Raw genomic sequence first — 13,874 nt, forward strand, 5'->3', positions numbered from 1 at the left:
GGCGGGGAATATAAGCGCCAGGTGACCTACCTGGGCCGGCGCGGGGGAGGGGCGCGCAGGTGAGGCGGCATGTCCGGCGGCAAGAAGAGCTGGTCCGCGCTGTCCAGGTGAGCGGGGGCTGGGAGACGCGGCGCCCCTCCGCCGTCCTGTCACCGAGCCGGGCACGACGGCCGGCGGGTCTGGCTGCTCCCCAGGGGCCAAAGTGGGCGCCGCTCAGGGACGGGCGGGGGTCCGCCCCCCCGCCCCCAGGCTTCCGTTTCTCCCCTTGAAGGGTGAGTTCATGCTCAGGGTTCCCGGGGAGGGCTGGTCCCTGGCCTGGAGGGCCCCCAACCCCTCCATCCCCGTTCTGGGGGATTGCGAGTGGTCAGAAGCGGCCAAACCTCATTTCCAGAGAGAAGTCTCCCTCCCCGCGGCTTTCTCTGTAGGGTGGGTCCCGGGGAGGTGTCCCTCAGCCCCTCCTGGCAGGGAGTGGGGGCACCGCCAGCAGTGAGAGCCACCCCACCCGGAGGGGCCACAGAGCAAGGACCCAGGGAACTAGATCCCCTTCCGCTGACGAGGCCGGGTTCTGGGGATGGCCTTGTGGGTGGTGTCTGGGCACCGTGACCTCAACAACGCTGCCACCCTCCTCTGTGCTTCAGTATTTATTTGTGAGCTAGGCTCTCAACAGGCCAGGAAGTGGGTCTCTGATCCCTGCGCGCTGGGCATCCCGTCAGGGTTGGGGAAGGGGGCTTGTCGCGAGGCAGCGCCCCTCACTGGGACTCCTCCTGGCCCTGCTCTGCGCCCCCCCCAGAAGTGCTCCCATGAGCACCTTCACTTTGTATCCCACTCCCTCCCTCCCTCCCACACACGTCTTGCCCCTGAAGAAACGGAGACCCCTGCAGCTCAAAGCCAGCTCCCGGGTAGAAGCTGGACTCTTGGCCCCTCCCAGGTGGGCACTGGGGCACTGCAGCCTTTCCGGAGGCCGGGCTGTCTGTGCAGGTGTCACCTCCCCAGGCCGTCCTCATTCAGGGGGCCCTGGGCTCTCCTCTCCCTCCTTCCAGGGAGGGAGGGGTCCAGAGCTTCTCCAGGGTCTCACACTCAGCCCCCCACCCCGAGCAGCTCATCCCACAGGGCTGGGGGTCCAGCTCCTACTGCTGTGTGGTGGGTCTGGGGGGAACGGGGGCAGATAAACTCCAGGAATGGAGGGAACTCAGCGCTCTGGGAAAGGAACCCAGGCTGCCCTAGAGGTTGGACACACCCCAGGGAAGGTATGTGCTGAGGGTGGGGCTGGAGTCATGGCCTTGGACTCTGCATGTGGGTCAGTGTGCCTGGGGGCGATGTGGGAGTGTCTGGGCCTTGTGCGGGTGTTTCTGTGCCTGGCTGGGTGCGGGCACGTGTGTTTATGGCCTGTGGAGTGAGCAGATGTCTGTGTGGGCAGCTGGTTCTGAGGTTGCTGAGTTTGGGTCTTGGGCATCGGAGCCTATTTGGTCTGAGTGCATTGGGTTAGAAACACTGAGCAGACACTACTTCCCCAGGAGCTGTCGGGTGGGATACAGGTGATTTTGTGTCTGAGAGCATGCCTGGATATGCACAGGGCGTGTGCGTGTGCTAGGTGGGCAGCCGGGCACTGCAGCTTTTAAGATGGGGGCAGGGTTTGGTCTTAGCTTGTCCACTGCTCAGCTGGACACGGTCTGGTGTGGCAGCAGGGGTGGGGCCGAATTCCCATGGATGTCTAGGGTGGCCTGGGAGAACCCATCCTGCCACAGGAGCCCCTGGCCAGCCCTCCTTGCGGGGCCCCAGCCTTCACAGCGCCCTGTGGGCAGACACGCTGTTGCCAACTGTTACCCATGAGGCACCCGGGGCACCCGCTCGGCTCCCTGGTGAACAAGCCTCGGCGGCAGGAGGAAGAAGGCTGTGAGTCACTGTCAACCATCAGGCTGGGGAGGACTGGGAGGGCGTGTGGCCCTGCCAGGGCCCCGTGGGGAGCTGAGGACTAGCCTGCAGCCCACCATTGGCGTGAAGTGGAGCTTCAGACGCCCCAGCCCTGGCGTGGGGGCAGTGGTGAGCTGGCTGGCTGGGTGCCCTGGTAGCAGCCTTGTCCTTTCCTCCCTGAGCTGGCCTGGTGACGGGCGGGGCTGGGCCCGGCCTGTCTGCGGGGGGTGAAGGTGGATCTGAGAACCCGGCCCAGAGCAGCAGTTAATCATTCCCCTGCCTGGGTTTGGAGCAGCCCTCTTGCCTCCCTGCACTGCCCCCAGTCTCCCCGACACCTCTCCCTAGACCATCAGGGCCAGGAGGGAGCTCAGTGACCACCCAGGGTGACCCTTCCTTGTGGGGAAGGGGAGCCTGAGGCCTGGCCCTCTCAGGGACCGCAGACTAGGCCAAGGTCATACAGCCAGAGCTGGGCCACCCAGCCCAGGGCCAGGCCCGAGCGCCTTGTCTGTTCTCTCTTCCAAGATTGGCAAACTGCTTCTTAGGCCCCAGTGTCCCACACACCCCTGAGTCACATATTCCTCTCCTTTAACCAGAGCAGGTGAGGATCGCAGCCCTGTATGGCGACAGAGATAAGAGTCCCCAAATGAAGGCGGAGGTGGAAGAGAGGGTTGTCCAGAGGAAGGGAGTGGCCAGGGCTGTGGCATCAGCTGGTGAGGGTGGCTGGGGCTCCTCGGACGCCAGGACCTACAGGTTCCACCCCTAACCTGGCTCTGGAGCTCGAAGGTCAATTGTGTTGGCCACTGGGTCTCCCCAAACCTGCTCTCCCAGGCTGCACCATGAGCTCTGGCCTGTCCTGGGTGGGGACTCCCACACCGTCAGAGGCCCTCCCACGCGCCCTGTTCCTTCCTCTATTCAGCTGTGGGGCTCTGAGAATGTGGAGTCTCCCTCCCACCACATCCTTTTTTGGCGTTTGGCTTTGAGAGGCCGTCCTAGGATAGAATCTTGGTTCCTTCTTTTTATTCACTATGCTATCTTGGGAAAGTTGTTAACCCCTACACACCTCAGTTTCCTCATCTGCAAAATGGGAATGACACCGCCTTCCCTCACAGAGCTGTGGTGAGGCTTGAGGTTGCCCGGGTTTGGAAACTCCAGCAGTGCCTGGCAGGATGGGCGCCCTTCTGTGTCAGTGCCGTACTTCTTCCTTCATTTCTTTACTTATTGATTTATCTCTCACCATGTTCAACAAGTATTTGTGTGCTACCAAAGGCTAAGCAGTGTTCTGAGCCCCTAATTATCATTTTTTTTTATTATTGGGGTTTCAGCAACTGCAGCCTGAGGTCCCTCTGACATTTGCCCCTCCTTCGCCTCCATTTCTGTTTCCTCATCTTTAGAGGCCAGTGACTGCCAGGGTGGGGAGGTGCTGCTAAAACCCGCTTTTCATTAGGAGTTGAAGGCAGCAGGAGGTGGGGTGACCACAGCCCCTTGGGTGAGCTGTAGGGTCTTGGCGCACAGGTAGGGGACACTCAGGGACATCTGGGAGAACTTGCGGGGCTAGGCCACGCCTGGGAAGTGAGGGAGTGAATCATGGCTGGGGGGACCAGGCTCTGACAGCTCACTCACATACTACATGGCCCTACCAGGTGCCGCCTTCCCCAGGGCTGAGAGGAGCGTGTGGGAACAGGGCTGCTCAGGACCCAGGAGTCCTGGCGGCTCCGGCCCCGCCTGGGTGTGGTCAGGGGAGAGGAGCTTCTGGCTTTGTGGGTCACTTTCCCCAGCAGACGGATCCCTCAGCTTTGGAGGCCAAGAGCTGACCCCCAACTGTCAGCACTAGGGGCAGGGGTGCGTCTAGAGAGGGGGAGAACTGGAAACATGGCCTCAGCTGGATTTGGCATTTCCAAGTATGAAAAATGGAAGCCGAGGAGAGTTGGGCATCAGGGCCTGGCTCGTAATAGACCGTCGTGCGTGGTGAATGAATGAATGAATGAACGCGTGAATGAATGAATGATCCATGTGTAATTGCAGAGCTGGCGGGGTCCTGCGAAGGCAGTCTCGCTCACACTCTGTGGTCAGGGCTTAGACTGGAGCCCTTCTCCACCTCGACTGACGGGAGCAGGAGGACTGACATGTCCTCCAGAGCTGTCCTGATGGCAGAATGGGAGGTTCCGGAAGGTTCCTTCCAAAGGCAGTTTCCTCTCCCTGCAGGACAACTTCTTCTCACTTTCTTACTTCCTTTTCCAACCTCTCACACCCCCTCCACTCTCCTTCATTTGCGTCTTTAAAAAGGAAGCACAGCTTAAGACCTGGGTGTTTATTGCGTGTAAATTATGCCTCCATGAAAAAGCATTCCTTGAGCCCTGTCCTCTAGCGCCTGTGCCCTCTTATTCGCTTTTCTCCTCAGTACAACTCCTCCTAACAGTTGCTGATGGGCCCATTCTTCCGTGACTAGTGCGGTGCGGTGCTGGCCCCAGCTGCCAGGGACTCTTTCTAGGGGACCAGGAGCCTGTGCTGTGTCCTGGTCTTCTCATGCCCCCAGTGGTGTGGACGGGCCCTCGCTTCTCACCGCGGGTCAGCGCTCTCAGCTGGTTCCCTCGTTCTCCCTGGTCTTTCCTCCTCACTCTTCGTTTCCCCCTCCCACTGCCACCCGGTATCTTAGCAGCGCATCCCATTTCCAGCAGCACCAGGACCTGCTCAGGCCAAAACATACGCGTTTCTCTTGACTCTTCTCTCCCCCCCCACCCTCTCACCCCCATCCAACCCACCGTCTTGGCTCTGTCCTCAAAACCTGTCCTAAACCTGTCACTGTTCCTGTCTCTGTCAGCACCCCGGTTCTTGCTCTTGCCTGGTGATCGCAGGAGCCCCCTGACGGGCCTGTTTGCTCGTCTCCCTGCCCCCTTCAGTTCTTTTTCCACAATAATAATGTCCTATTGTGTCACTCCCCTGGGTAAAACTCCAGACACTTCGTCCACAAGGACCTCTGCTTGGCCTTGCCCCATCCAAGCCCTGTGGCCATGGCCTGGCTCTGCTGACCCTTCCCCTGAACGCCCAGCTCGTCATGCCCAGGCCTTACTACTTGCGGTGCCCTCCTTCTGGGCCACTGGACTCCTCAGGGCTCAGAGAGGCCTCCCCTCCCAGCCCCTCCGTCATGTCACCTCCTACCTTATTCCATTGTCCTGTGTCACTTCCTGGCTCAGTGTCCCACACCCCCACCCGAATGCCCTCCGGGAAAGGAGGCCCCTGTTGACCTCCTTCTTGGCTGCACCAGTCCCCACAGCCAGGCCTGGTATGTCGTCAGTGCTCGAAAAATACTTGTTCAGGGAATGTTGGGTCAACGAGTGTGATGCTGGACCTGGAGGAAAAGGTCGGCGCCATCGTGTGGCTGCCTCCTCATTTGAGGAAGGAATGTGAGGAGGAGGAGGACAGGAAGGGAGCCTCCCAGGGCAGAAGGCCCAGCCACCGTCTGACCCGCCTTCCTCAAGCCACTGGAGGAGGCTTTGCTGGAGGAGGCTTGCGAGATAGGTTTGCTGTGTGACTCAGGGTATACAATTGTGGGTTTGCGTGATTTTTTTCAGAAAGGTGTCTGCTCCTTAAATGGAGGCTTGGCTGCCTGGGGGCGTCCCCACAAGAAGAAAGGGAGCTTGTCAAGTTCATCTGCCTCCTGCAGGCAGGACCGTGGGCCCGCCCACCTCCCCAGTCACCCCACAGAGGGAGGCCCCATGTTCCCACTGTGGAGTCCAGAGTCAAGGCCAATCCAGTGGTCTCATTGGGGGTGGTTTTGCCCCCCAGGGCACATCCGACAATGTCACACCTGGGAAGTGGTGTCACTGGCGCCCAGCGGGCCCGTGGAGTTCCCCAGGCACAATGCCAGCAGTGCCACAGCCAAAGAACTCCCGTCGAACCCAAATCCTGCAGCTTTAGCCGAAATTTAATAGCCGCTAAATACACATATAATGTGAACCAGACTTAACATTTTCTGGTAGACACACTAAAAAAGTAAAAAGAAACAGGCAAACTTAATACTGTATCTGACTTACTCCAGTGTATCCAAAATGTTATTCCAACATTCAATCAACACGCAGCATCATCTTTAGTATTGTCTTCAGCACTCGGTGTTCTTCACAGACAGTGCCCACAGCCACCCCCAGAGGGCGCCACCTGGAGGCCGCTGGTGTCCCCCAGTCCCACAGGTGGCTGGCCAGGGACTCACGGCTTCTCTGTCCCCCAGCCTGGCCAGGCAGTGGACCCTGGAAGACGAGCAGGAGCAGGAGCGAGAGCGGCGGAGGAGGCAGCGAAACCTCAGCTCCAGCACAGACGACGAGGCTCCCAGGCTCGCCCAGAACGGAGGCCGGTCGGCTGCAGAGAGGTGCGTGGCCACGGTGGGGGGAGGCCTCAGGTCCTGTCCCCCCCTCAGGTGACGGACAAAGTGCAGCATCTGGCCTGCCCAGGGGGATGAGGCCAAGGGCATGAGCAGGAGTGTCAGGGTCCCCACCGTCCCCAGCCCCTCCTGACCCTGCCTGGGCCCACCTCCTTCAGAAGAATGGCGGCTGTGCTGTCAATTCCACCCACCAGTCAGCACTTGGCTGGACATCAGGTGGACGTAACTCATTTAGTCCTTACGGTGTCCCTGAGAGCGGTACGAAGGATCCACTTACAGTGGAGCCACGGGTCCCAGCGTATGCAGGTGACGAGCTGAGATCACACGCGGAGGGGCACTGCCCTCTGTTGGGCTCAGAGGCTCCACTCTTCTCATGAAACTAGGCTGTCTCCCTCCAACCCTGGCCCTCCACTGTTCACTTCTGGGGGACTAGTCTTGCCGCCTCAATTGTGGGGTCTGAGGGAAGGAAGAGAAGGGTCCAGGCTTTCCGGAATGTCCCCTGGGTGACAGGCCTGTGCTGGGCCGTCTCATGGATGAGTCTCGTTTCACCTCCTAACGGGCCCAGTTTGCAGACCTGGAGACGAAGGCCCAGACAGCGAATTGACTTGTCCCACGTCACGTGGAGAGCAGCTGTGAGGACGCTAAGAGCCTCTTGCTGGAGGCCATGGCTACGGTTGAGCCCGCCTTCCCATGTGGTCCTCGCGCCCGTGGGTCCCCGCAGAAGGGGGCGCAGGGTGCCTGTGGCTGCAGCACATGGCAGCCAGCAGTGCGGGTGCACTGCGGGGCTCCGCCTCTCGTCCTGCCCAGCACCAGGCAGCTGTGTGACCTTTGACAAATCTCTGAGTCTCTCTGGGCTCGATCGTGGCTCTGAGGGCGGGATCTGCATTTATTCCTGTCCACGCTGGTACAGGGCCTGGCTCACGGACAGTCGTTCTTCTCTGTGTGGCTGACTATATCTGAACACGGGTGTGGGGACCTTACAGGGGTTTATAAACTGTTTGGGAAGCGTGGTGTGCTCTGCCCAGTATGTGAAGCGGACAGAAGTGATCCTTATTTAAGTGACGGTGGTGGGGGCGGGGCGGGGCTCTGCCTCCTCACCCTCCCTGGCGGCCCTGGCGGCCTCCCCATTGGCTCAGACACCCCAGGGACCCTCCCCTCTCTGATAGCCTCTGATTCTATCTTCCACCCCATCTCTCATCTTCCGGCTCAGACTGCGGAGCGTTGAGGAAGCAGAGGTGCCCAAGCCACCACCCCCAGCCTCCAAAGATGACAGCGAGGACATCCAGGCCATCCTCAGGACGCGGCAGGAGCGCAGGCAGAGGCGGCAGGTGGTGGAGGTGGCCCAGACCCCCATCCGGGAGCGGCTGGAGGCAGAGGAAGGGAGGGACAGCTCAGAGCCTGTGCGGACCAGGCAGCAGCCCATCGTGCCCAAGAAGCACGTGGATGTGCCACCTCGCCGTAGACTGAGCCAGGAGCAGCGGGGCCCCTGGGCCAGGCAGGAGGAGAGCGCGGTGGGCAGAGAACCAGCAGGTGGGCAGAAGGAGGAGTCCGCCGTGCCAGAGAAGACGTCGGCCCTGGACAAGAGGCAGGGCTCAGAGAAAACGTCTGTCTCCGAGAGAATGGAGCTGTCGGAAAATGTGGCAGCATCAGAGAAGAAGCCAGTTCTAGAAAAAACAAGTACCTCGGAGAAGCTGCCAGCCCCAGGGAAGACGTCAGGCTCACAGAGGAGACTGGTGTCAGAGAAAGCGTCCATCTTTGAGAAGTCACCCGTGTCAGAGACCAAGCTGTTCCCAAAGAGGGCGGCACGCTCAGAGCAGCCCCAGGCCCAGGGGCCACCAGCGGCCGGGGGGAGCCAGGCCACCACCACGGAGCCGAAAACAAGGGCCCTCCCTGAGAAGAGCCCCCTGCCCTCGGCAGAGCCGGCGGTGCCCACCGCTCCGACCGTGGCTTCCCGCCTCCCACCCATCACACTCCAGGTTGGCAGTGCTCCCGCCCAGGCGGCCTCCGACTCCCGGGCTGTCTGCTGTCCTCCCACCTTCAGGCCGATGTTGGCCTTCTCTCCCTACCTGCTAACAGCCCCTGTCAGAATAGGGTTACACTGAGGCAGGGCAGGGGCATCAGCTGTGTGACGGGGAGCGTATCCTCATCCAGCTTCTGGACCCCAGGACCCCAGCAGACTGGGGAAGCCTTAGATCCTTCCAGAAGCCCCCTGGAAAACTCTGCCTGGTGGTCTGGCACTATAGGACTGTCCCCATCCCCGCAGCAGAGGCACAGGATGGCACAGGGCTGCCTTCCTCCCCACTTCCTCCTGCAGCTCCTGGGATGGGCCAGGCCGCCTGGGGTCCCCATGGCAGTTTGGGCTCAGGGCTACCCACACCGCCTGTGTGACATTCCCTCGTCCATCCAGGTGAAAATTCCCGTCAAGGAGGAAGAGGCAGACACGTTCTCGCCCACCCAGGTCACCTACAGCAGTTCGCTCCAGCGCTTCAGCCCCAGAACCATCTCCTTTCGGGTGAGAGTCCAGGACACCTTTGTCCAGCCTCCTGGAGGACAAGCCAAGGGGACGAGCCTGGGTCACAGCACAGGGACGTTGCGTCAGATACCAGGGAGCCCCTGCTTTGGGCTCCCCCGGTGGCCGAGAGCAGAGGAGTGTGAGGAGGGCCGGTTACTTAGTGGCCTGGGAGGCAGGTGTGGACACGGGGGCAGCGCCACCTGGCGGGGAAAGCCGGAGCTGCAGGACGGTGGCACATGGTGGGGACGCTGGCGGGGGCATGCGAGCCATCAGCAGCTCCTGTCGTCACCTGGAGGGGAGGGCAGAGGGCAGCAGGCCCTCCCAGTGGTCTGCTCTGCTGGGCCCCAGTAGTACCAATTGTATGGCCTAGGGACACCCCCCACCCCAGTGTTTACTCTTAGTTCTTTGTTCTCTGGGTCAGTCACTCATTTGTGACTGACAGCGCTTTGTGCCAGGCCCTGGGGAGGAGGCTGGAGGCCTGAGCCAATCAGTGCCTGCCCCTGCCCCTGCCCACAGGACTTGTGGGCAGTGGGGACAGGCGGGAAAGCAGGTGGCTGCAGGTTCCCCAAGAACACCTCGGGGGTCCAAGGAAGGGCTTCTGATCCAGACAGTGGGTGGGAGCAGACAAAAGGGGGGCCTTTGCTAGACACTCAGTTGGGGGCTGAGCAGTAGAGGGGTGAGAGGTCCGAGGAGGAAATGTGCTGAGAGCTGAGCCCTTCCCTGAGGGCACTACGGCCTCCCTGGGACCCCCCACTCATCAGTGCTTTTCTCTGCTGTTTCAGATGAGCCCCAGGAAAAGCAGCTCGGAAGCAACGCTGACCCGCAGGTCAGGGGCTGGCGTGTGTGTTTCTCCCACCCGGTGACGTTCAGCCTGTGATGCTGAGCGCCTGCCGGTCCCCCTGTGCCGGGCTGTGCTGGGCATGCGAGCGGAAGGCACTGTCCTTGCCCAGGGTTCCCCATCTGGCAGGAAGGCTGAATGCGCATGGGGGGCTGAGCCCCATGTGAGCTTCTCGCCACAGGAGAGCTTCTCGGAGGAGGCAGGGCCCGGGTGGGCTGTGACGGAAGAGGGGTTTAGCCTTGAGATGAGGGGGTGAGGAAGAGCCCTGGGAACCTGCGTGTTTAATGAGCACCCCAGACCCCGAATGTTGAGGGGAGTAGTGAGAGGACCCTGAGTTGAAGAAAATCCTGCAGTCAAATCTGAAAAGCAGTGTCTTCTGTGGTAGGAGCTTGAGGCCCCTGAGCCTTTGCTGAGGCCTGGCGGGGTGCCACCAGGAATGAGACACAGGTGCTGTTCTCCAGCCCCTGCCACCAGACGCCCATCAGACCCTTAGACCTGCCAGGGCTGCCCAGGGTGGGGGTGGGGTGCAGCAGCAGGCTGCCAGGAGCTCAACCTGTGGGCTGAAGAGCGAGTCACAGGGCTAGTGACATCCGAGTGGGACTCAAGGGCGGGAGGCGGGAACTTCCAGATGGAAAGGTAGGGGGTGCGTCTTCACTAGAGGGAGCAGCCTGTGGAAAGGCAAACTGTGGTGAGCCTGCGGTGTCTGGTTGGGGGGCACATAAGCACGTGGCACAGGGGTTGGGGGACGCTGTGTCGGGTCAGGAGGCAGGGACCAGCTCATGGGGGCCTTGTCTGCTAGGCCCTGGAGTTTGGTGCCTGTCCCGGGCCTCCTGGGTCCTGAGGGGTTCAAGCTGGAAGGACAGGGTGGGATCCATGTGGGCAGGAGCGGTCTGGTGGCAGTGGGGAGAGAGCTCGTGTGGCAGGCGGGGGCAGTGGGCAGAGGTGACAGCAGTGCTGGGGCCGATGGGGAGGGGATGCTGAGGACAGTCCCTGGAGTCTGTAGGTTTCCACCTTGGCCAACGTGGTGCAGTGTCGCTCGGTGATGGCGGTGGGGCCGGCCTGGTCTCCTGTCCTGGGGTCTCACCTGTCCTGTCCTGTCCTGCAGTGCCAGCGTGAGGCTCCCGGCCGGCATGCTCAAGTTAGGCGAGAAGCTGGAGAGGTACCACAGCGCTGTCCAGGTAGGCGGCTCTCACAGGGGGCAGTGGTACCTGCCAGGTGTGTGTAGGGCGGGGGCGTGGGGGCGGGGGCTGCACACCTGCCCACCCTCGTGAGTCAGCGCTTGTGTTCCCCATTCCCAGAGGTCTGAGGCCATCAAGTCTCCAGGCTCTTCCCGCCCCGAGTTCTTTGTGGCTCCTGTGGGGGTGGCCAGTAAACGAGATCTCTTCGAGAAGGAGCTGACAGGCCAGAGCCGAGCAGAACCAGCCTCCAGCCGGAAGGTGAGAGCTCAGGCTGAGGCCTGAGGTCGCCAGACCCAGGGCCTTTGTCCTGGCCGTGCTAGGAAGCGCCACGTTTTCCTGTGTCGATTTGGCAGAACCTGCTGTTGACCTGAGCTACCACTTGTGTCCTGAGCCCGTCCCCACAGCTGCCGGGGGCGGGAGCAGTGGCCTCCGGGTCTCTGTGGGCTGTTCTGGGTAGACAGCAAGCGAGCAAGGTCCTGAGGGACGGCTCGCTCTTGCCAGGGGTCCCCAGGCCTCATGGAAGCCTCTCTCTAGGAGAACTTGAGGCTCTCAGGGGTTGTGACATCAAAACTCAATCTGTGGATCAGCAGGACCCAGGAGTCCGGAGATCAGGACACTCAGGTACCCGGGGCCTCCCTGAGGCCTGTGACGTGGGCCCTTTTGTGGTGAATGAGGGGTGTCAGAGGGGCCCTGAGAGTGAGGGAGACGTTCCAGGAATGGACAGTGGAAGTGGAGGGGGGTCGGGGGCAGCAGTGAACAGGAATGGGTCTGGGGTCTCAGGAAGGTGTGGCCTGGGGGTCCCGAGCCCTCCACAGTCTGCTTCAGTCCCTGGGCCCCACCCCGGTGTCCCCACCAGGACGTGCCGAGAGAGACTGCAGCTGCCAAGAGCACCCAGTGGGGAAAGAAGGCAGACCCGTCCCTGGACACCAAGGTGAGGGGAGCAGAGCGGGGCTGCCCTGGAGACTCCCCACGCCCCCCCCTCACGCTCGCACACAACAACTGGTCTGCAGTGCACAGTCCACGTACCCAGAAGGCCCCTGGTCCTGCCCTTAGGCTGGTGTGCCCCAACCTCAAGAACCCTGGTCGAACCCCAGCTGGCTGTGTTCCCTCCAGCTGTCAATCCCCACCCTCTTCCACCCGACTGGGGGGTTTGGGCAAAGGAACACCTTTCTGTCCAGATATCCCCTCCCCCTCCCAAACCTCGGAGCCCCTGCCCTTGATGTAATGGACATTTGTCCCACAGGTGTGACAAGCCCTGCCTGCCAGGACAGACCTGCAAGTTTTGTTTCGAGGGCCCTCCTGCTTGCCAGGCCCCTGCCTCCTGCAGCTGCACCCCCACTTGCCCTGCTCCCTTTCTGCCTCTGGACCTGGGGCCAGGAATGTCAGGGAGACTCAACCAGCTCCTTCCCAGCCCAGCCTCTGGGGACCCGTGGTCAGCCCGGGCCCAGCTCTGGCCTCAGCCCCCCTGGGCCTCAGCGGCCCATCCAGAGACTGCTTGCTGATCACTTCCTCCAGAGCCAGCTGTCCCATCTGCTCCCAGCAGGTGTGTCACCCTCACTGCAGCCCGGTTCTGCCCACCTGAGCCCCCGGGCTGGCCCCCGCTCGCTGCGGCCCCAGCTGTGGAGGAGCGTGGCTGCCTCCCGCATGCCTGCCACCCTCCGTGTCCCCTCACTGCCCGGGCCTGTGCCCTGGCAGGACCTCATGCCTTTTTGTGCCCCCCTCACCCTCCTCTCTGTTCTCAGGAAAATTCTGATAAACTCATTCACTCTCAGGTGTAACTGACTACTAATACCTTAAAAACAGATGCCTTTCTGGAGGCCCTGCTTTTGAACAGGGGTCATCTGAGTGTGGGGGGCACATTATTTGGGTTATGGGGTGCAGTCGTTTTCCTAGCAGCCCCCCTCTTTCCTCTGCCTCCCTGTTGTCCTACATAGTGACGGGTGGGCCAGCACTGCCAGCCCCCCTGAAACATGCACTCCCCCCAGACTCCATCCCTACCGTCCTGGGCCCTGTGGGCCACCTGACAACCTAGGACCAGCGAGTCAGTCTGGTGCCCCATCGCACCCCTCAGTGCTGTCATCTTTAAAAAGTATGTGTCTGCTCGTGTGAGTGTGCCCAACGATTCCAGTGACAGGTGCAAGGACAAAGCCGGACAGGAGGCGACTAGGAGGCGAGGGGGTGGGGGGCTCCTGAAGGAGGCGACGTGATCGCCCCTCCCATCTTGCCTTCCTGTTTTCCTGCCCTGGTGGCCCTGGGTCCTCAGCAGTGGCCTGTCCTCTCGTAGGTCCTCAGACTTGCAAGCACGACTCCAGTCCATGCTTCTTCCGGTACGATTCCAGATAAGCACCATCTCTTTGTTTCTTTCCTCCCTGATGACTTTTTATCTGTTTGCAAGGACAGGGGCCTCCTGGGAATGATGGAAACAGCCCTGCTATGTCACGGTGGTGGGCAGTCGTTCTCGCCAGCGAGCGACCACCTCCCAGCTCCCAATCAGACCCTTGCCTCACAATAATTAGGAAGAACCTCACCCATTTATGCTTTTCCCATGATGCTGTGTGGGTCTTAGGAGCCCAGTTCCCGCTTCCGACATCCATGCGAACACATTTGGCCAGTTGGCAGGGACCGTGACCCACTGCAGGGGCCCAAGTGCAGGGCTGGTGCAGAAGCGCAGGTCTGAGACTCCAGGAGGGTGCAGGCGGGCCCTTGGTGGGCTCATGGGGAGAGCCTGGCTGTCACGCGTCCTCCACACACCTCTCGTGGCCTCTCACCCAGGATGCTGGCTGGCCGGCGGTGGCTTCAGCTTGTCCTGCCACTGACCTCCTGGCAGGGCCACATGGCAGGGGGTACGCCTGGGGGTGGGGAATCGGCCATTGGGCTCCAAGGCCACTGGGGCCCCTGGAGGGGACGGTTTCAGTTCAGTGATGGGGCGAGAGGCGGGTGGAAGTCGGCCTGTGGGGACTCAAGGACGTCAGCAGAGGACGCAGCGCCGTGTCCCCGGGCAGCAGGCTTGAGAGAAAACAGGACTGGGGGGGCTGCACACGTGCTCAGGCGAGGGGAGGAGGG

The 13,874-nt window shown here is 61.5% G+C and overlaps 1 protein-coding gene across 1 annotated transcript; it reads left to right on the forward strand.

Annotated features, from left to right (window-relative positions):
* The first annotated feature begins 37 nt into the window (after nucleotides 1-37).
* Nucleotides 38-12,354, forward strand: LAD1 (ladinin 1). The gene is made up of 10 exons (XM_081039254.1): nucleotides 38-107; nucleotides 6,134-6,271; nucleotides 7,494-8,259; nucleotides 8,691-8,795; nucleotides 9,578-9,621; nucleotides 10,739-10,811; nucleotides 10,932-11,069; nucleotides 11,346-11,432; nucleotides 11,668-11,742; nucleotides 12,055-12,354. Exons 1-10 carry the CDS (start codon nucleotides 70-72, stop codon nucleotides 12,058-12,060), a joined length of 1,470 nt encoding a protein of 489 aa, XP_080895380.1. The 5' UTR covers nucleotides 38-69; the 3' UTR covers nucleotides 12,061-12,354.
* The last annotated feature ends 1,520 nt before the right edge of the window (nucleotides 12,355-13,874 follow it).

The sequence above is a fragment of the Rhinolophus hipposideros genome, assembly GCF_964194185.1.
Source record: "Rhinolophus hipposideros genome assembly, chromosome: 26".
NCBI classification, from domain to species: Eukaryota; Metazoa; Chordata; class Mammalia; order Chiroptera; family Rhinolophidae; genus Rhinolophus; species Rhinolophus hipposideros.

Coding starts and splice junctions, on each gene's coding strand:
- LAD1 (XM_081039254.1), top strand. CDS start 70: ATGTCCGGCGGCAAGAAGAGCTGGTCCGCGCTGTCCAG. Junction 11,070..11,345: donor AACCAGCCTCCAGCCGGAAG/GTGAGAGCTCAG, acceptor GCCTCTCTCTAG/GAGAACTTGAGGCTCTCAGG. Junction 11,433..11,667: donor CCGGAGATCAGGACACTCAG/GTACCCGGGGCC, acceptor TGTCCCCACCAG/GACGTGCCGAGAGAGACTGC.